This window comes from Simochromis diagramma, unplaced genomic scaffold (genome assembly GCF_900408965.1).
Source record: "Simochromis diagramma unplaced genomic scaffold, fSimDia1.1 OVJJ01000387.1, whole genome shotgun sequence".
In the NCBI taxonomy this organism is placed as follows: Eukaryota; Metazoa; Chordata; class Actinopteri; order Cichliformes; family Cichlidae; genus Simochromis; species Simochromis diagramma.
Genome location: NW_024387152.1, coordinates 3,100,594 through 3,123,386, shown reverse-complemented (window position 1 = coordinate 3,123,386; position 22,793 = coordinate 3,100,594). Strand labels below are relative to the sequence as shown.

General features: G+C 38.5%; 1 protein-coding gene across 2 annotated transcripts; it reads left to right on the top strand.

Moving 5' to 3' along the window:
* The first annotated feature begins 90 nt into the window (after window positions 1-90).
* On the top strand, window positions 91-22,793 carry stat6 (signal transducer and activator of transcription 6, interleukin-4 induced). Of its 2 annotated transcripts, none has more exons than XM_040047556.1 (22): window positions 91-469; window positions 8,940-9,085; window positions 9,224-9,368; window positions 9,687-9,767; window positions 10,843-11,011; window positions 12,610-12,710; window positions 12,948-13,096; window positions 13,746-13,862; window positions 13,978-14,145; window positions 15,007-15,094; window positions 15,180-15,302; window positions 15,473-15,565; window positions 16,620-16,823; window positions 16,898-16,992; window positions 17,073-17,206; window positions 18,709-18,858; window positions 18,952-19,015; window positions 19,095-19,139; window positions 19,766-19,801; window positions 19,984-20,046; window positions 20,558-20,644; window positions 20,749-22,793. In XM_040047556.1, the coding sequence occupies exons 2-22, from the start codon at window positions 8,952-8,954 to the stop codon at window positions 20,774-20,776; spliced, it is 2,274 nt and encodes a 757-aa protein (XP_039903490.1). In that variant the 5' UTR covers window positions 91-469; window positions 8,940-8,951; the 3' UTR covers window positions 20,777-22,793. The 2 variants fall into 2 exon arrangements, with proteins under 2 accessions (XP_039903490.1, XP_039903491.1); XM_040047557.1 differs by having other exon boundaries at window positions 93-469; window positions 18,955-19,015.

The window sequence follows — 22,793 nt, the reverse complement described above, 5'->3', positions numbered from 1 at the left end:
ACGAGACAGACATGAGTCCCAGACTAAAAAAAAACAGAAGAGAAAAAAAGAGCAGTTTTCCTGTTCGGGAACACTTCGCTGTGAATCATACAGCAGCCCTGGTAGCTGTCCAACTGCAAACACACAGTACACACAGGTCATGTGCGAACTTGAAGGCAGGAAATAAAGCGCGCTCCTCTGTTCGTGCGTAACAGGGAAGTGAGTCTAACCTAGTTTCTACGTTGTTAAAAGTTGCCTGCGCCCAGCGCGAACGGCTGGCACCGAAAGTTCCGTTTTCTTCTGTTTTATCGACGCGTATTGCTCAGCTTTCCGAATTCAGCTTCAGCGTTACATCGAGACACTGAGTGATGGAAGAAGGGCACGTTCTGTAGGACTGTTCGGTGGACTCGTAAGCCCAGCAGAGGGGGAAGAGGCGACGAGCTGCAGCTATTGTTTTTTTCAATGTTTTGAGTTCTCTACTTAGCCGAAGGTAAGCGTCAATGTGCCTTGTTTCATTCTGCTGGTGTTATCTCCGCTCACCACGAAACCGTGTCAGTTCCTAGAATCGCGCGTAATGGATGTGAGTGTTTGTCATGTTTTGCTTGTGCAACAACAGGCAGGATGGACGTCCGTCGGCCTTAAACACAGCCTTACGTCGCAGTTTTGTCACGTTTTATTTCTTTGAACACCAAAATAGTGATTAGGATTTTTTAAATATATTTTTATCTTATAAATAAGTATTTGGTAAATACTTGTCTTTTACGAAACGTGGAAGGGAGTTATGTAATTATCAAGGCAGCATGAATGTTGCCACCTTAGTCCCTCCCTTTATGCCTTGCTGTCCAACTGTTTCATCCTGTACCCTCATTACTCCAAAATGTGTGCCGTTTTTGTGGCATCAACACTTATACTGGATGGAACCAGAAAGAATTATAGGCATCAAGTTCATATCATCTAGTGCAGTAATCTTATGACATCTCACAAATATTATAGTTCTAGTAAAACAACATTTCCATTGCGTGCAAGTGTGCACTTTAAGTCTTTAAAATAACTTTAGAATAACTAAAGATAGTTACTCTGGCAGGGATCCAGTTTTCAGCCTGGCACTGCTGTGAAAACAACACACACCTTGTAGCTGATGGGTGCTGTGTGAAGACAAGGATATGTCCTGCAAATGTTCAGAGATAAGGCAGCGCTCCTGGCAGGCAGATGGGCACAATCATGAAAATGATTCACACTATAAACTCGCCATCAGTTAGCAGTCCTAGAAACATGAGAGTCCTCCCCACTACTTCCCACAGTACATGAAAGAAACAAGCGGAAGTCTCTTGGTTTCTCTTTCAAATCAAATAGTTTGATTTGTGTGACTCTACAACCTTTATTTTATTGCACTCACACAAAAGAGTCCAAGCATAAGCTGCAAAGAGGGAGCTGCTTTTGCACATGGAAAAATGGTTGTTCTCTACATTCTTCTGCATTTTCTTGGCTTTTATGTTTGCGTCTGTCTACGCTGTACACAACATAATCTGTGTTGGCCTTGGAGGAGAAATCTCTCCTTATTTGTGTCAAAAGTGAGGGCCTTGCTCACTCTACATGTTGTACTTCAGCTTTGTGCACAATTTTTTCAGTTGCTGGGGAAGTAATTTTTGGTGATCTCACTTAAAGCACAGGGAACTTTAGCCTTACTTATCAGAAAAAGGATGATTTGGCGTTTAGCTTCAAAAGATACGGTTTGCTTGGTCAGTAGGGGAAGCAAATGCTTTAGTTGTGATGTCCTGGTTGAGTTCGTTGTGAAGTTAGCTGTCAGGCTGAGAAATAAGAAATGCCACATTCAGCATTTAAAACTAGTTTTGATTCTCCTTAGTAGAGCCTGACTGATGTATTGGCCAGCTGATATTGGTCTGCCAGACTGGTATGTATACTGGAACTTTTCTTTTTCAGAACGTAATGTAGAAACAAATCCTTTTGCTAATTTGAAAGTAATTTGCCATCATCTAGTTTTTTGTTTTTTTTAAATATCTCTTTATTTGATTTTTTTTGATACACAAAAACAACAACAACAAAAAAACAAACAAACAAAAAACCCAAAACAAAAAAACAACAACACAAAAAGCAGTCTGAGACATATAAAACTAATACCGTATGGTAGATAGTAAATAATTGGGTCTACCACCCATTTACACATTTGTCCTGACAAACCCAACCTGCCATCGGCAGCCCCACTCCGATGGCAGGTTGGGTTTGCTTTTTGTGTTGTTGTTTTTTTGTTTTGGGTTTTTTGTTTGTTTGTTTGTTTTGTTTTTGTGTCACAAACCCCACAAACCCTGACAAACCCAACCTGCCATCGGAGTGGGGCTGCCGATGGCAGGTTGGGTTTGTATAATTTCCCTCAGATCGTCAGGTAAAGCGACCGTGGCTCAGGGGGTTGGGAAGCGCATCTGTAACCAGAAGGTCACTGGTTCGATCCCTGTGCTCTCTGTCCTGGTCGTTGTGTCCTTGGGCAAGACACTTCACCTACTGGTGTTGGCCAGAGGCCATATGGCAGCCTCGCTTCTGTCAGTCTGCCCCAGGGCAGCTGTGGCTACAACCGTAGCTGCCTCCACCAGTGTGTGAATGCGAGAGTGAATGAATAGTGGAATTGTAAAGCGCTTTGGGTGCCTTGAAAAGCGCTATATAAAATCCAATCCATTATTAAAGGGCGCCATATATCCTAAAAAGATATTGTCATTACCGCTTAGCTTTGCACTCAGTCTTTCCATTCGTAAGACTCTAAAGATTTCTTTATACCACTGAGTTATTGTTGGTGGTTTTTCAATTAGTTGATCAGTTGATCCGATTAAAAACAATACATTTTCTTGCCAAGAACAATAATTTACATAGTAGTTTATATTTGTTTTTATCTGGAAATTTGTTCAGAGTTGGCAGCCCCAATAAATACTGAGCTGGATCTTTTTGTATTCTGCTTTTAAGTATACCCTTTAATTCTTTTGTTACACAGAGCCAGAATTTTGAAATTTTTGAGCAAGTCCAAAGATAGTGCAAGTAGGTCCCCGCCGCAGATTTACATTTAGTACATTGTGCTGACCTACTCGGATCAATTTTATTCAGAAAAGTAGGCGTTCTATACTGTCTATGTAAAATTTTATATTGTGTTTCTTTAAATCTATTATTAAGGAATAAAGAATGCACAGATTGTATGCACTCGCTCCAGGCATGATCATCACAATGACACTGGAGGTCTCCCTCACAACTCCTGATAAGTTTTCCAATATTATGTTTGTTATGGCCTTGTAGTGTATTATAAAACTGTCTTATAGTACTTTTATCTGCATTTAAATATAAAAAGAAATTTTCCATGGGTCCTAGTTGCATTGTATTGTGTAAAGTATCAAAACTTGAAGTAATTAAGTGACGGGCCTGTAAAAATGCAAAAAAATCCATTTGATGTATTCCGTATTTCTTTTGGACCTGCTCAAAAGAAATACAATCATTCCCATTAAACAAATCACCAACCACACGTATTCCTGCGCCAAGCTATCTCTGAAATACTGCACTTGTCATTCCAGGTGTAAAGTGCTGATAATTTATAAAAGGTGTTAGGTAACTCAGTATAGGATTACTTTCAGTGTATTTGTTCATATCCCGCCATGTTTTTAAATAAGTGTCAATCATTACTTGTTATGTTTTTTTTTGTATATTTACTCACTAGTTCACTTAAGAGATTAAATGGCGAACATGTCGAGGCTTCTAGGGGATTCTCTGTGTCTTTTAGATATGCGTGGATCCATTTGTGTATGACTCTACTATGGCATGACCAGTTATAAAGCACAATGTTAGGAAATCATCTAGTTTGACTTGCGGAGCAGCTCGAGTTCTGGCAATGCTCTCAACATTGGCCAAACAAAATTTAGACTCGATCTTGATGTTTTATAGGATTTGTTTCTGAATGGTTATAGTTATAACTGTAGATCTGTAGGAATCTTCTAGAAACTGTAATAAAAAATATCACTCAGCAGCAATTTCACTTTTCCTTTTCAAGAATTGAATGTTGATTTGAACTCATCAAGTAATCAACTGATTTTATTCATCAGTTACTCTTACTATTAGTCAGAATTTTTTTGATATGTATGAGTCACCAAACGTAAAGGTTGAGTGTGTTTTCTGCAGTATTATATTATATTATATTATATTATATTATATTATATTACATTATATTATATTATATTTGCTATTGTTTAAGACAAAAAGTAGCAACACGTTTTTGAAATATGGAGGCACTTTGGATCACTGATGAGTCGCTCTGCTGTTTCAGACTTAAATTGAATTCATCACCAAAACAAATTTTCCAAAGATTTTTAACCTTCTATGGGATGTTTTGTTTTTTTCTACCATTTTACAGAATAATTGAATGGATGATTTAGAATTGAAATGATGAAATAATTAGAAGTAATCTTTATTTACTGCCAGTGGTAGGAGATTGTGTTAGGAAGGGTGTGCATTTAGAAAGTGAAGTTAACGAAAAGGCTTAAAGGAGTCATTCTTCTTCCCATGAGCCAAATTATAGGATTTTTTCTAGTCATATAATTCGATTCGAGTTCAAAACAGTCGCATAAGAAAAGCAAATTTCCCCACATTGGTTTCTGAGAATGCCAGTGGAAAATGACCAGTTATGGTTTGACTACCCCGTAACAGATTTTATCATATATAATGATATGAACAGAAGGTCTTCAGGTAGGTTTGGGTTTTTCCCTATTTCACCCAGTAATGTTTATTCAGAAAAAATAGATATATTGTATCCCTGGTGAAAAGCTGAATATTTGTTTTTATTTAAAGCGTTGAGCTGTAAAAATAAAAGGTTTTTTTTTATGGCACTGTTTGTTTATGACAGCGTACCTTGACCTGGTGACACATTTGGCCATCAACACAACAACAAGATGCGAATGAGCTTCTGCAGAAATGCTTTTTCTCTCAGTGTCTGTGTAGCAGTGCGTCTGTCATCCTTCGTATTTTGACTGAATTCACCAGGGCAGTCTGCAGACAGCGTAGTCTCTGAAACACTGCAAGCCTTCACTGGCCAAGGTTTTTGAATAATGCATTAACTGATAATAATAATGAATATGGAAAAGTAATACAAAGTGATAAAGTACAAAAAAACATAATAAAACTGTTGCACACTTTCTCAGCTGTCCTGATGGATTCTCGTTTAAATTGTTACATTTCACAGCAAACGTGCCAGTCAGATAAAAACTACTGTTTTCATTTGCTGATCATGCAGTGCTCCCGTTTAAGGGGGATTTCTCTATGCTGCACATTTTGGGTAACTTTATGAAAATGCAACCAGAAAAGACAATAATACTGTAGCCACGTGATAAAGATTTGCTTGAAAAAGCAAACTCCCATAAAATAATCTGTGTAGAATTGAATAATATGAGCAAGTTTACATGTTAGAAGACAATTTTAAGGGATCTCTTTCTTTAACTTTGTTCCACACTGTAGATCCCCCCGCCTCCCAACTGGGGAAACTCCCATGATATGACACGTCCACTCACATCTAGCCTATATTAGACATTATCATAGAAATAGGAAGTAAATATTTGGCCTGGCAGACAATTTCAGCCGGACCTGTTGCAGTTTTGTCATCTACGTCAACTTGTGAGGCCAAATAGTGACAGGAGAAACTTAATCCTTCTGAGTTACTCTCAGGGGATAAATGCTGGAAAGCTGTTCTGCACACCAGAGGGATGTACGTGCAGCAGGCTCCTGATTTTGAGATAACCCTAGTATAATCATATCGTATAATCACACAATGCAAACATGCACAGTCTTGAAAAAAATAAACCGATTAGTGTTCTTTAATGGAAAAATGTTAAATAAATGACAGAAAATGTAGGCACAGAAAGCAAGGAATTGGCAGGCAGGCACGAGTTTCCACGTCTATCTACAAACTACATAAGGGGCAGGAACTTGCAGAGACCACTAAAAGCCTGAATTGGTAATCTGACAAATATGCTATGATGCTATTCTTTGATTGACTGCGACAGTTGTTTCTTAAACATCGGTGTTGTATTTTGCAACCCTCTGACTTGGCAGTAATTCAGTTATGTTTGTTAAGCAGCTTAAAGAGGAAAAGGCTAAGATAGTGATGGATTATACACTTAAACTCAAACAAAGTCATTATTAGGGTCTAATCTTGTATAGCACGGCAAGGTTCTAGATAACTGAGAGAATAAGAACTTTGTTATAAACTGCTGCTTGACAGTGAAAACTGTCGAACAAATCAGCCTTTTGGCTACAACAAAGAGCCACGTTACAAAAGCCCTAACCCAGTATATAAACACAGGGCCAACGCAAGAGGAAAAGACTCAAATAATTCCATTGTCTTTTTCATACTCCTGCATACACCTACATAATTATAGCTCTAGAACCAGTTCAGTCAAAACACAAGAAACAAGAGCAGAAAGCCCTGTATTACAGCTTGTAGGGTTTTTCCACAAATTTCCCTCTGAGCTGTTTTGGGTCCTGTGTTGCCCAAATCTAATGTCACAGCACAACCAGAGGGACTAGGAACACGAAATCACATGTACATTGTGTCGGCTTCTTTGTGCATTTATTCATCAACCGATTTGCTACCATCTGACTAGTAATATTCAATCATATTCATGTAGGACTATGTCAAAGTTATAAAGTCCTTTACTGTTATAAACGTCTCTTCATAGATGGTTTCTTGGTGTCAGCATTAACAGGATCCAACATTACATTTACCATACATTTTCCGACCATGAGTGAAGTGGGGAAATCAAACATCATATCTGTAGTTGCAATCTTCATAAGCATATAAAGACTGGTCACTAAATGATCGTGTCGGGTTAGAGTGAGCTGCTCTCTACTAAAACTCTTAACATGATAAGTTTCTTCCGAACATTAAAACTGGCTGCATTGTTGTGTAATGATGCATGGCACCTAAGTATGTTGGGATTCTGTGACCTGAGGAGTGGCACTTTTGTGGAATAGACTTTTACTGCTGGATCTTATTTGATCTGTATCAGATCAACAGCTTTGAATCTCTTGTTGTGTTCCTTTGGCTGTTTATGACTCATCCTTAGTGGTGTGTGTTGTCCTTATAGGGAAGGAGTGGGTTTTATGGGGTTTGTCAGATCTACGGCAATGTTTACGTGGGTGTTGCATATTAACGTAACGTCCACAAGAATGCCGGGACTTGGAAGAATTTGATTCCTGGAACAGGTAACAAGTCAATTCTGTTAGTTTTACGGATAAGCTTTTAGATTACAACCATGTTTAAACTGGGTTTTATTACTGTGTGTTGCTACATTGCTGTGTTTTTGTGTTTACAAAATGTCTACACACAGACAGACTTCTACATTTGCCTTTGTGATTGTGCCAGTTACTGTTTTTAACATGCTGGCATTTTTAAAGATAAAGATCTGAAAAGCTGTTTATATTTGACAAAGCTTTTGCTAGCATGGTGAAAAGTGCCACAACACTGAGATGATGCATTTTTTACATTTTCAGTAAAAGATAAATGTGAGACTGTAACATAATAAAAATCGACGGGTTTTTTTTATATTAAAGAGGCTCTTGAAGCAGTGCACTTTGTCAAAAGTTTGCTATTCAAAATGCAAAAACATACATGTGAGTATGTAACACTGCAAACACAATCCAATACACACGTGCACACTCACTAATCTCTGCAGCTGTGGAGTGATAGTTGCTGGATTTGAGGAATTCTGGCTCGCTCGGTGGAAAAGCTGTTACGCAATGCTTTGTTTTGTCAGTTAAGATACAAAAGTTTAAAAAAAAGTTGCTCAATGTTACAAAACAGAAATCGTGACTCGGGAATGGCAGTTTTCTTGCTTGTGTCACGGCGCCTTAAAAAGCATATCATTTCTGTTGGAGAGGTCCTACAACAGGTGCCTCATGCTTCCACCAACTTACATTAATAATGAATCAGTTCAATCAAAAATCAATCAAAGTTTAACTTATGGTCAACTGTCTGACTTTCATGTTAGCTTTAGAAAAACAAGCGTGCGGTTAGACTGTCGTTGGTTGATCCCAGCAGGATCATTTAAAAACATTTATATCTCCACAGCTGTGCAAACTGTTTATGAACAGCGTATGTGCATGTTTGCTACTGGCGCAGTTGAGCTCTGATATCTGTTGCAGATATTACAAATTAATTAAAAATAATCAATTTGTTGCTTTGTTATGCTATTCAGTGGATCCTTAGTATGACCAACCAATACTGGCCTATCACAGAGATTCACAGTTACTGTTGTTTTGCTTATGTGCTGTCTGGTATGCAGGAAAGAGCGACTAGTGATGGGTAGGAAATAAAATATGGTGTCAACAGAGCAGCTCAGAGTTTTTTTTTCTCATTGTTTAAATGTGCTCAGGCCTGCTTTCAGCACATGTTGCAGAGTCGGCTGAACAGATGGTTGTCAGGGCTAAAGGGGTATCACAGCAATGGCTGGCTTGTTTATAAAAACACGAACAGTGTTACATACTGCATGTGTATGTATGTATAGAGATGAAAATCATATTGGGTGATAAATTTAAAAAACCTAACCATTTCTCCATAAAGAGTGACGCTGACCTAAAAAATCCAGCTCTTGTCTCTTTGACAAACATTCAGATAATTTTGATCTGTATTCTCTTTCTCCCTCTGGACCCATAAAGTAGTGGTTAACACATTAGCCTAACAAGGAAAAGCTCTCTAGTCTGATCCCAGAGGAGGCACAGCTCCCTTGGTTGTGTCAGGATGGACATCTAGAGTAAAAAATCAAATCAAACACTACTGACTGTAGCGTCTCCTGGTGAATGAAGGAGCACCTCAATGTTGATATGCTGTTAAATCAGAAAGATGCGCTGTTTAGTTCTACTGTGTTTTAAAAAAAAAAGTCATGGGAAAGGTTAGAAACATGTAATTTCTTTTTACTCCCTAGCCCTGCGTGATCATGGCCCAGTGGATGCACATGACCCAGATATTGCAGCATCTGCCTTATGAGACAGTCAGCAGCCTCTATCCACCAAACACCTTCCCGATTGAAGTCAGGCATTACATATCTGAATGGATAGAGAACCAACGATGGTATGATGCACACACATACTGTACATGTACATGCTTGTATAGTTTATATATACACATTATGCATGTTTATTCTTAATAAATATTGCATGTGTTTATTCATAAGGGACTGTGTGTGTGTGTGTGTGTGTGCTCTCACAGGGAGGACTTTTCACAGGAAAAGGTAGAGCAAGAGAGTCAAGCTCAAATTCTGTTGGACCAGGGTATCAGCATGATGCAATCCGTTGCTCAGCAGAATGCCAATGTTGTCGAGAAGATGAAGCTGATGCAGATGAGCAGGCACATGGTAATAAAGCCAAAGAAACTATCAATTTTTAAAAAAAGAAAGTGACATTTTATTTTAGTTTTTGGGCTTTACCATCACCCATAAAATTTCACCTTTGCAGAAATTCCTGTTTAGATTTTTCAACCTTCTGCAGCATTTGTTGCTTGGACTTCAAACTTCGGAAGAATGCAAAAACCTTGGTAGACTTTATGACAACTTTAGAAACTTCCTTAAAGCTGCTACAACATACATGTTAGGAATGCATTGTCTTTGATATCATTTGCATTCATTATTGCATCGCATACTTATAATTAGTGGTATTATTTGCTTATTTTACAGGAACTGTTTCACCAGCAGCCACTGAAGTTTGCACTGATGGTCAGAGACATCCTCAGGCAGGAGAGGGCTCTGATAAACGGAGTAAGTCCCTTTTATGTTAAGTCTAACTAAAGTTTTTTTTTCAAAGGCAAACGTATTTATCCCTCAAGTTTTTCCACGTCCTCACCTCAATTCTGCCTATTTTGGCGATCTCTCGTTTTCGTCCTTATGTTGATACTGTGATTATTATTCCTTATTATTCAGACGTGTTGTTATATTTCCAGGGTGGTTACATTTTAGGGTTTCATAGGGGTTTTTGATGACAACGTACCCACTGCATAGATTTCCTGCTGAAACGTAAATCCCCAGTAGTAGCAACAGTTCAAATCCTTGATATTAAAGCATCGTTGAGTCTGTCAATAGGAACAGTGTTATTGCAGGTGTGGCAAGTTGGTGGGGTGGAAATGGGGGGAGGAAGCGTGTTGCAAGCAGAGAGCACAGATTTAAGTGGAGGCTGATTGGCTCTAATTGAACTAGAGTAACTATTTCATTATTGAGATTGACAGTGTGGGAAAGTGGTAGTGAGAGCGAGCGGTTTTAAGAACAGAAAAACAGCCTAACACCCACGAAAGCAGATAGGTGTCTGATTACAGATCTTCCTTAATGAACTTCATATCTGTTAGGTAGAGGAATTATCTACCAGAAGAGGCGTTGGTTTTATGCAATGAGTGGCAATAAAATTTGTGTAGTTATTTAAAAAACAACATTATTTTCTTTATATAAAAGAAAATGAGTCATGAGTCATAACTCATGCTGATTTAAGTGGAGGCTGGGAAAGTAGTAGTGAGAGCGAGCGGTTAGATTTGTTTTTGATCAAATCTAACTTGCATTTCCAAATATGTCATATTGCAACATAAAACAGCTTAGCTCTTCTTAGAAATCCCCACAAGACATCATTGTTTCAAGTTTACTTCTACCCTTATAAAAATACACTGGTGATAGCTGGCAGTCACAAGCCACGAGGTTATATCTCAGGGGGAACCAGGTGAAGCTGATGTGTTTACCAGATACAGTTTATGTTTAATTGTGTAAACTATTGTGTAAAAAACCCCACAAAAGCAAAAAAGGTCAAGCTGTGGTGCTTTGCAAGTCCATTTAATGTTTTTTCTGTTTATAGACCTCCCCTGCACAGTACCCAGCGTACCAGACGAACGATATATCCAAGCAGGACGTGGACCAACTGGTCCTGAAGGTGCTCGAAGTCCAGGAGATCCGAAAAAAGATGCACCAGATACAAGAGGAGCTTAACTGGGAGAGGCAAAATTTTGAGAGTGCACACTCACAGGGTAAACGCATGTTTTCCTTTAGCAGTACTTGAATGATTACATGCCTTAAATACCGTAAGCAGTCAGACTGCAGTAATAATTGCCAAAAGACTTCAAGGGCAAAAATACAGCTTACATCAACAGAGTTTCTGTTTTTCAAGGTTAAATCATAATCTCTTTTTATTGTCTGCTTCCTTTTCTTCTGAGTCTGTTCAGCTATTTTAATTCCACTTGTTAATTTTTTTTGGAGGATTTGTTTTTAAATGCTTGAAAAAGAAAGAGTTTTCATAAAAACTTTATTTAGAAGATCATTCTCTGGCGGCGACATGAATTAAAAACATCCAGGTGCTGCGAATGGAGCTCTAGCTGGTCTGCTCAGTAGGAAGTGGCAGATGTTATCATTTTTCAAAGCAGAATAAGTAGAGATGGCACAGTTACGTGGATGTTGGCGTTTTTTTGTTTTATTTAGATACCTTAACCCCATTGTCTGGGGATGCTGCTAGTGATATTTATTTTTATATTTATCTGATTTGATGTGTCAAACCGTTTTTGAGGTCAAGCTTTGTCTAATTATATACAAGACTTAATGTAGTGAGATCAAATGTGAAGCACTCACTCACTTTTTGAAGACCCAATAAAACTGAATGATCAATAGAGGAGGTGCTGCCCACTACCAAAGGATTTCTACGTGGTGCTTTTTGTTTAATGTTGGTCATTTGACCCTCATCATAAACAGTACTTGCATGATGTTCTCAAAGAAGTATGATTAGATATCATTTTTTATTATGCATTTAATTGTTCAAGCAGTGAAGCTGTTGGAACCACAAGGTTGTTTTGTTTGTAGGGCTGCAGCTACTGATTAATCAGAATCAGAATACTAATCCCTAAAGAAATGATCTGTTTTATATTTCTGATAAGAAAGCTATTAAAACAGACGAACAGTCTAAAGTACGAAGTAAAGGACAAAGAAAAAAGTAAGAAAAAGTTGGAGCAAATGAAACAGGCTGCATGCTATTTTAGTAATAGTTACTTTGGTAATAGAGTAATCTATCAATTATTCATTTTATTACTCAAGTAACTGGATAAAAATACTTTTGTCTTAATAATGACTGATAATAAACATTCAAAAGAGAAAAAACAAGAGTTTTTCAGAATGAATGAACGCATATATGCAGTTAAACCCTTTGATTGTACTCATGTGCCGTATTGAAATGACACTTTTTAAAGAAAGCATTATGCAAACGTTTTTTTCAAACGCGTACATCCAAACTTGAATAAGTGGGGTGTTGAGTGGGGTTACAATGTGGCTTTTTCACTTAGTCATAATTCAAACATTAGACATTAGGTGCGCCCCACTTTTTGCAATGTGATAGTTACGATAGGCTCCAACCCTCTGTGACACTTTTTTACGTCTCCAACATAAAAGTCAGTCTGTCAAAAGAAACTCACCTTTAGGTTGTGCAATCTTTTCTTTGCCAGAAAGCTTGTTTCTGAGGGAAAAAAAACGTTTTCTACATACAGCACAGGAATTCCATTTTATTATTTAACTTAAAGCAAAGCAGCATTTCCCAACAATGCAGGAAAGACTCGACATGTCATGTTGCTTCTTGTTTTAACAGGGTCGTTCCAGCAGAATGGACTTGATTCTGCAAATGCAGAAATCAAGAAACTTCAGACTCACATCCAACAGCTGGAGTACAATATACAAGCAATGGCCACGGTGAGCCAGGGGCTTATGTTACCATCATCAACATTACTGGGATCCTCGAGAGACGTTAAACTAAATGTCTTTAGAAATTTTCAGATTATTAACACCAAAGAACAAGACGAGGTCTTCATCCCGTTTAATTAAACCTGTTTGATTTTGTTGGTAGTTAATAGATAAACAGTTATTACTTGATTACTTGTTTTCAGTTAATAATCAAATTGCAATGTGTTTGGATTCTGGTTTTTGTAGAAACGTTCACAGCTGCTGAAGGAGTCTATGGAGCTGCTGGGCATCTGCCAGAACCGATTTCTGAACAGGCTGAACGAGTGGAGGTGGGAGCAGCGCAAAGCAGCCATAGGATTTCCTTTTGATGACAACCTCAGCCCCCTGCAGACCTGGTGAGCTGCACACCACTCCACTGTTTGTACTCACAGCCTTTGTGGTATTGGTTTATGCCGTCCTGGTTAAAACCCACAATTCAGTGTCTTTGACACACTTGTTTTTATGTTCCAAGTTTAACACTAAAAAGAGGGCACCTTTATGCACACAATCCAGTAACATACCGCACTCTCGTTTAAGAGATGGATTTTTGAAGTCTGCATATTTTCAGTGATTTTTTGGATTTATTTGAAAACTTTATTGATCAGTATCCAGATGTAGCAAAGTCGGCCTGGCAGTTGGTTTGATCTGTTGTTTCAATCTTCATTTTGCTCAAATATGAATTATTAGAACTTTTGGATGGATTGCAGTTTGATGAATTTGGTGATCTCCAATCTACCATTAGAGTCAAGTCCTTTTTTATATCCCTCCTCAGGATCAATTGTAATCACTTTCTTGAATACTTACCGATTCTTACCACCACTTACTGGACACTCCAATGACTCCATCAGAATTTCAGCTTATTTAACACAGACAAAAAATCTCTGATGGAGAATGACTGTATGAATTATAAATGTATAAATTGGTCAGTTATTAAACAAATATTTTGCATTTTTTACCAGCTTGGGTGTTTGTGTTTTTGCTTTCTTTCTATACTTTCTCTGTTAGGGCTGAGCAGCTTCTTGGGATGAATGGAAACCTGAGACAAGAGCTGATGCTGACTGGGGAACTGACCTCGGAGCTCCAGGAAGGGCTGTCACAACTTGTGCAGGTTTTGATTGAAAGGTAGCACAGTCCCATTGTTTCCTTTCTTGTCTCACAAACAGCAGTGTAAAGGAATCACTTTATTACCTTTTTTTTAAAAGAAGAAGACAGTTTTCTAACGCTGTAACCCTTTCAGCTCTCTTATAGTGGACAAGCAGCCCCCACAGGTGATAAAGACACAGTCAAAGTTCTCCACAACTGTGCGATATCTGCTGGGAGAGAAGGTAGCTCCTGGGAAGCCTGTGTTGGTGAAGGCGCAGATCATTAATGAAATACAGGCCAGGAACCTGGCAAATGTACATGGGTGAGTCGTGTGTTTCCGGGCTGGAATCTGAAATCCCCTCACACTTTGACAGAATATCCTCGCTGTGGCAAATTGTGAGGGAAGAAATAAAAACTGTGACCAAGCTCCATCGCTGGGTCTCTCCTCTGCTCTCCGTCTCTGTCATGGATGCATAAGAAGTGTTAGGTCTGCGTGTCTGCTTCCCCAAAGGTGCCACACAGAGCAAATAGGCCACAAAGAACCTGCAGAAAATTGTGCAGAGCAAACAGAGCATGGGACAAGATCTAACATGTACTTGATGTTGCAATCTTCCCCACATCGGAAGTGTGGAAACTATGGGCATGTTTTCTTATTCTTTATAGCACAATTGGCAGGAAACATTGACACCTAACTTTCAAAGCTCTTCTAAAGCTCCTGTTATTTGCTGTGTTGTTATTGAAGTTTAAATGTTGTGTTCACAGTTCAATTAAAATCACCAAAATTCTTAAAATAATTATTTCCCACATTATTTTAACACAATAATGTGGATACATAACAGAAATCAGCTGCAACCATTTATTATTTACTTGAAAGGCAAAAGTGTGAGTAAGCCTAACTATACAATTGTAGCGTTTATCTACAGTAACATTAACAACAGAGTCAGCTGTTTGGTTAGATTTATTAGTTAACACTGAACACCTCATATTATCAACAAGCATTTCTGCTGTGTAAATTTGATCTGAGGCTGTGCAGGATGTTTGTTTTTTTAGCATCTTGTAGATTAGCACATAATTAAACCAAATTAACTACAGAGGTTAAAACTTTAAGTGGTTAATATCAAGGTACTGACTGTCCAGTATTTGTATGAGGAAATAACTGACAATAAAATGATGTTACCTGCAGTGATAATGTTGGTGAACTCATCAACAATTCGGCCGTCCTAGAACACAACGCAGCCACCAAGAGCACATGCTCCAACTTCAGAAACATGGTATGTGCGGGTCTACATTTACAGCTCATATTTGATTGACGTTCAGCATCGTTGGGAAATGCAAACTTTGTTTTTGATTTAACAGTCCATCAAGAAAATCAAGAGAGCAGACAGAAAAGGATCAGAGTCTGTGACAGAGGAGAAATTTGCCCTCCTGTTCTCCTCAGAGATCAACATCACAGGCTGCGAGACTCCGTACAGGATACAGGTTTGACCCTATCCGGCATTCTGACTGTTGTTTAACTGTTCACATTACACAGTTGACTTGAGTTATTTTGCTAACTTATGATCTGTTTTGTTGAATGCATGCTGAGCACACATACGGTGTAGTTGTGGTGACTTTAAAGGGGTCGGGTAACGTAACATGTCTGATTACAGGTGATCTCTCAGCCAGTGGTTGTTATTGTTCACGGGAGTCAAGACAACAATGCTGTGGCCACCATCATATGGGACTGTGCATTTTCTGAGCGAGTAAGTGTGAAGTTCTTCTTTTGATTTTTCCTTTTTACATTCAGTATTGCAGCTTGTCTTTTCTGCTGTTACAAGTGTTTGAAAGCTACAACATACAATATGTGCTTCATACTCGCGACTTCACCCCTGAACTGGAATTCAGCAGGGACTGGCGAGGCATTATATCAACTTCCCCTTGCGGTGGAAGAAACACAGAGGCAGCTGTTAGGAGGTGACTGTTGCTTATAAAATGCACAAATGCAGAAGCAGCAGCTAACAGCATATCCTTTATGCCTTCGATGCTTGTTGCCTCCTGGGAACACGAGGCGGGTCCGGGCCCGCGCTGGAGAGTCGGCGCAGTGGCAGGATGGCTGCTGTGTTGCCTGGGATTACTCCTCATCCCCTACCCAACCCTGTTGCTGGTCACGTGCTCTATAATGTTGTACTGTGGACATTTCTGTGCTTTCTGTGCAGAGGAGTTTTTTTGTTTCCTGTTCTCATGCTGCCTCCTACAGCCCAGCATGAGTAGAGGTCTCTTTTTTTCCTCTTGTACTTTCCCATTGTAGTGTATATTTCAGTGTTTTTTCCTGTAACGCAACCGTTCTCTGACTTGTATCCCCATGTGATGTCTGTGTTGTGTGTGTAAGGTCAGGGGCGGGGTTCATTCCACTGCAGGGCAACCTGCCACTGCATGTGGCAAATAAAAATTGAACTTGAACTTTAAATAAGAGGTGTGGCAGCAGTCATGTGGGAAAAATATGAGTGCAGTGACACATTTGACCCAATGTCCTGAACTTGGCAAGAGTTGAGTGTCCCTAGAGCCCGTGTGTGGGAAAGTGGAAATGTCATAAAAATAGAACATAAATAAATAGCAGACATTTATCAAGAGGGAATAAACGCAGTTCACCAAAATTCTAAAGTCTGCATTTAACATCCATAATAGTGCGTTTATATATTTTCCTTTTTCTCTTTCCATTTTAAATTTGGTTTTACTCATCCCCTCACAAATTTAAAAAAAATATATATATGTGTATCAGTGTTTTTGCTTTATCAGCCTTTATGTCACTGCCATCAGGACAGAGTACCCTTTGTGGTGCCGGACCGCGTGCCGTGGAGGATGATGTACAACACTCTCAACAGCAAATTTACATCTGAGGTTGGGACGCAGCACAACCTGGACCAGTACAACCAACACTTCTTGGCACAGAAGGTCTTTGATAAGCCCGACTTTAATGAGGATTTCAGCAACATGATGGTTTCCTGGGCCCAGTTTAATAAGGTACGCATGTGCTTCTATTTGCTGGCACAGGTCACTTTGACCTACAAATCTTACAGTGCCTTTCAACATTACAGGAGGTTCTCCCAGGTCGACCGTTTACCTTTTGGCAGTGGTTTGAGGGAGTAATGGAGCTGACCAAGAAACACCTGAAGACCTACTGGAGCGAAGGGTAGGAAGATTCTGCTGCTGTTTCACCAGTGAATGTCAATAGCCTGTGATAAAAAAGCTTACAGTGTTTTGCTCCAACAGGCTGATATTTGGTTTTATTGGGAAGCAGCATCTCCACCTGATTCTCAAAGACAGGCCCAATGGAACATTCCTGCTTCGATTTAGTGACTCGGAAATTGGAGGCATCACCATCGCTTATGTGTCTGCCACTGAAAGTAAGTGTTGACAGACCACCGGTTAATGTTCAATGTTATCTCAGGACCTAAAGCAATGTTAATCTCTTTGACTAATAATTTCCATCATAGTTTTCGTCAACAACTTGTTTTTTTTTTTCCTAACAAAAATAAGACGATAACTAAATAAAAACTAATGCACGACGACAAAAACTATGATGACACTTTTGTCGATGAATAAAAACACGATGAAAATGTTCCTGAGTCATGGGATCCAATCAGAACTAATTAAGTTGTGTACATAGGCGGGACAAGTTTGGAAGTGATGTTTGGAAGTGATTGAATCGTTAAATCCTTGTGGAGTCAGGTTAGATGCACACGTCTGATCTGCTGCCAAGAAACAGGTGCTCCCTGTTTCTCACGAAAATGTATCAAAATGTTATAAGAGAATAGCAGACATGTGACCACATTTCACATTTAACGTCAGGGAAAATAAGACACGGAAATCAGAGTTAGTCTAGGATAACTCCATGATATTTAGTCTACGAGAACCAGACTGAAAACAATTTAGATGTTTAAATTATGACTAAAACTAAATGACATTTTAGTCAAAAGATTATGAATAAAACGAAAGCAAAATCTGCTGTCAAAATGAACACTGACCTAAAGGATAAAGGCCACTCTTCCGAGGATGCCAGTTTTCAAATTCTGGACAGAGAAGACAGATGGTTTGAAAGAGGAGTGAAACAGGGGCATCTGTGTTCTCTGTGAACAACCATCAAACAGAGCAGGTGGCTTAAGACACCAACTCTCTGCCACCTACTATGCAGTCTCAAGCTTCACTGATATGTTGCTTTCAGGTGACCTCAATAGTTCACGTGATAGCATAATGCAAGTTCTCACAGTGGTTTCACCTGCTCTTCTATGTTGAGCCTGTCTGCCTCTCATGTCAAAGCAAGAGGTGGTCCACTAGTTTTCCTGATTCCCTTCATACTGAAGGGTGTTCCTCCCAAAGTGCAAGTGCGAGAAGAACATCTTGCATTCAGGTGACCTCAAAAGGTCACATGATAGGGTGAGGCATTATCTCACAGTGGTTTCACCCAAAATCTCTGTCAGTAATGACCCACGCTTTTACCTTGTGATGGGATTAAAAGTGGGTCAGTGACCTTCTTAAGAGATAACCCCAACTAGGGTTGAAATACCTGAGATTCTCCACCTTTTGGTTGTAGAACCGACCAAGCCTCTTGGATAAGAGGTGAAACGTATTCAAGAAAGTTAAAGAAGTCAGTCACTTTCTTTCCAAGCTCCTTATGTGCACCTGCTAAAAATCTTTGACAAGCTTGAATCTCAGTGACCTTGACCTCAAGAAAATCACCTACAGTTTTCAAATTTGTACCAAAGGTGCATCTACTAGGAGGCTGAGGGGTAGCATTGTTGGCAGCCAGTACTTTTGTGTAGAATATTTGCATTTTACAATACATTTCGACTCGTTTTGCAATTGGCGGTTATAAACATGAAGTGACAGATCAAACTTTTTTTTCCAGATGGGGGACAAAAAATCCAAAACATCCAGCCTTTCACCAAGAGAGATCTTGAGATCCGTGGCCTCGGGGACCGCATCCGCGACATTGACCACATAACGTATCTGTATCCTGAATTTCCTAAACATGACGTTTTCAGAAAATTCTACACAGGTAATGGTTGTCCTGTACAAAGACAGTCATATGTTCTCAGTTTAGGAAAAGAAAGTGAAAGTAAAAAACTAACCTCTTTTTTGTGGTTTGAAGCAGAGCCTACGTTGTCCACCAACGCGGGTTACATCCCTGTGTCTCTCCAACTTAAAGTCGGCATGTAAGGATCTATTCATAACAAAATAATACATATAGGGAACATGTCATGTGTATGTGTGTGTATCTTTTTATGTGTGCAGGGATGCCCAACACCCAACTTCCAGTACACCATCTTCCTTCAACATGTGAGTGTCACTTGTACAGTCTTTGGTACAGTATTTCCATACCACCAGCTGAACCCATCATTCACCTCTGCTATTTAAGGAAGAGTCATTTAGCACAGGCAGCAATTACATGAAAGGTGTAATTGCTGCCAATGCTACCCAATTATAGTCACAATTATACTTACAATGAAATCTATGAGGTCACCTGTCATGAAAATAGGAAAACACAAACATTTTAGTGTTTAAAGCTAAAAGTTATTGAAGTTTTAGATAGATAGATATGTTTTTTTTATAAAACAGTGCATTTGAAGGTTCATCGATAACAACAATAATTATATTTTAACATTAATGGTAATGAACAATACTGTTAATTTAAGGTAGGTGTGGCATAAATATCACATTAGGTGGTGTAATTAAACATCCTGATTTATGCTTAATGCCATAATGCACTGAAGCTTCAAATCTAGAAAATATACTTCAGTTATGACAGATCATGTTTCATTTCATGTCTCATTTTGTTTTTGTTGTTAATAGTTAGAAAAGATAATGTTGCAGTAGCTGTGCTGTTGGACTGTTTGCCTTTTTTGTTTCGCTATCTTGGACTTTGGTTACACTTCATATTATGTGCTTTTATTTTGTATGTCCAGGGATACCATGCCCTCGCCTCTCTCTAGCTTCAGTGTGTAAGTGTTGCTTTTATGTATTTCTCTTTTATACCCAACATCCACACCGATTACTTAATTTAAATCTTTCAGTGTTTTTCTTTTAAATATCTGATTGACCCACTGTTTTTTTTTTCTACTGATCTGGACTTTCCTTTTGCTTCACATTGTGTTCTTACCTTTCATTTTACATACATTTGCAGGGAGCCTATAGCCCCAGCACCTATAGTACAAGGGCCTGAAACCTCACAGAGTAGCTTCTCTATGTAAGTATCAAGCCTACACATTTTTTTAATCTCATTTAGAGCAATCTGTTCATATTAACCAGTGATAATGTGATAACTCTATATATTTCACTTCCGTACCACGCACTCCCTGTTTCAACATAAATATCTATAAATTATCAGAAATTATCAGATATTCAGATTCTGGGCACAAAAAATATTGAAATGTGTACAAGTTTGTTTGAATATTCTTTATTGCGTCTTGAAAACAGCATATCTACAGGAAACTCACTGTTGTGTACCACATTTACGATGCTACTTGACAGTCTGTTTGAGAAAAATGTGAAAACATTTTATTTACGGTGCCACGGAAATAAACATCTATACATGTGCGTGTATTCCTGCTTCACATCGCGGTTCATCTTTCATGGACTCACTACATCGCGCATTTATCTGTGAATCTATATCGTGGATTTCTGCGGTCTATACGTATTTTTAATTTTTTATTATTTTTATTATTTTTGTGGTTTTTAACTATTGCTACTTCTTTCAGGCAACAGTTCCAGTCACCGTTCAACTCACCAGAGTTCCCTGATGAAATAATAGATGGTGCAACAACAGCTCCTGGCCTGGAACCCATGTACGTTTTTTTTTTTTTTTTGGGTTAATTTCTGTATGACATCCATTGCAATGGTGACTGATTATTAGACAGTAACATCTTATGCTTGCGTTCTCTTTTTCTAGGCTACCAGATTTTAACCTTTTCGATTAATCTAGAGTCTTCCTGTGGGCTGTGCAAAGAAGAAGCCGGCTAGAGATTGAAGCCAGACTTGTGTCATGTAACAAACGTGCCACCATTTGAGCAGATTCTCTTCCTTGACTCTCAACATCTAAAGTTTGGACTACGACCAGTGAAGATTTTGAGACAACCTTGATTTGTCTGGGACTCAACATGTTAAGAAAGAGGAGAAAATCAGTTTAAATCCAAAGTAAAACTGAGAACAAACCAGAACAAAAATGCTTTTTTTGCAGCCATCTGTGCCTTTGTGTGCATGTCAACAAGAACTTTGTATGTTTCTTGCCTAGTGGCAGGTCTGTTAATGTATTTTCTTTTTGCTTTTCTTTTCTCTTCTGTTGTGTGTGTGTGTGTGTGTGTGTGTGTTTCTTTGCTTGTATTTAGGAAAAGATGTGGATTACTGTACAGACTATAGCATTTTTCCAACAGTGGCCATAAGTGTGACAGCGGGTATAAAAAGGGCAATGGCACATGACATTGCTGGCCAGTGGACTTTAAGACACCAGGGGATTTTGTTTTATTAGTGTTTGGAGTATATTGCATGTTGGTCTATTTTAGTCATACATTGTATGTAACCCTTTGTGTTTTCACTTTTCTCGCAGTATATTATTCATTCAGTCTCTGCATATAGCGCATGGTAAATACTCATTAAGGAATAAACACCTTTTCTGGCAGTGGTGACTGTGAGACTGTCACAACACTGACAGACTCTGCGCAAAATGTCAGAAGTTATGAAGGGTGATGGGCAAAGTTTATATTAGATCTACTGTATGTTGAATTAAAAATTCAATTTTGTGTTTTCTGTTATATCAAACAATTTCTTGTTTAATGTCAGCTGATACTTAGTAGTTCTAGTTTTATTGTTTTCAACGAACTTTGTGCCACTGCATGTTTTTTCAAGTTCTCATTTTGATGGCCCAAGCATACTAAAAAAATACCAAAAAAGAGTCAAAGTAAAAATATATTTTCAAACCGATTTCCCCTTATTTCCCTTTATTTTCAAGCACAACAATAATGTTATTAAGTAAGCAGTCAGGAAAACAGACAGTTAAATCCATAGATGTTTGGACAATAATAGAATCTTTGTAGTTTTGCCTCTGTACACCACCACGGGGGATTTTTAAATCACATATTCAAGTTGTGATTGAAGTGCAGACTTATAGCTTCAAATGGAGGGGTGTGACAAAAATATTGCATTAACAGTTCGGGAAAGTACTGACATTTTAGAGGCTTAAAAATAACTAGATAAACTAAAATCTCTGCACTTAACAAAGGAAAATCGTGCTGTACTGGGCTGACATCAGGTGGTTGACTTGGCCATTGAAGTATAGCCTATTTTCTTTGCCTTTACAAACTCTTGGGTTGCTTTAGCAGTTTGCTTTGGGTCCCTTTGCAATGTGAAACACTATTTTAAACTGTTTTGCAGCATTTTGGATGAGAGCAGAGGGTTTGCCATGGAATAGTCTATAAAAGTCTGTAATTCCTGATCATTTAATGCAATACTTTTGATAAAGTCTTTGAATTAAAGCTGAAAATCTGCACTTCAATCACATGTTGATTGTCAGGTTTAGAAACCCCTGGGGTGGAGTACAGATGCAAAACTACAAACATTGTGCTGTTGTACAAACGCCCATGGACCTAACGGTAATTCTGACACATTATAGTGTTTTCTCACTTGTCCGAGCTTTAATTTTTTTTTAAATTTTATTATGGCTGTTTTTATATGCATTGAATGTTAACCCAAACCAGTCATTCCCATAAAAGATGTTTTTACAACAAGTTTAGCACTACCTATCGTCACTGCCAGTGCTGTGCATGTTATCACATAACAGTGTGTGTTGGATGTTGAGAACAGATGTTATATGTATACTTAACCTTTCATATCTTGTGGAGTGACTTTTGTTTATATCACCCTGGGGATACTACTACAATCCTTATAGTCTTTCACTGTGGAGACAAATAAAATTTCACTTTTTCTGTAAATAGTCAAAAA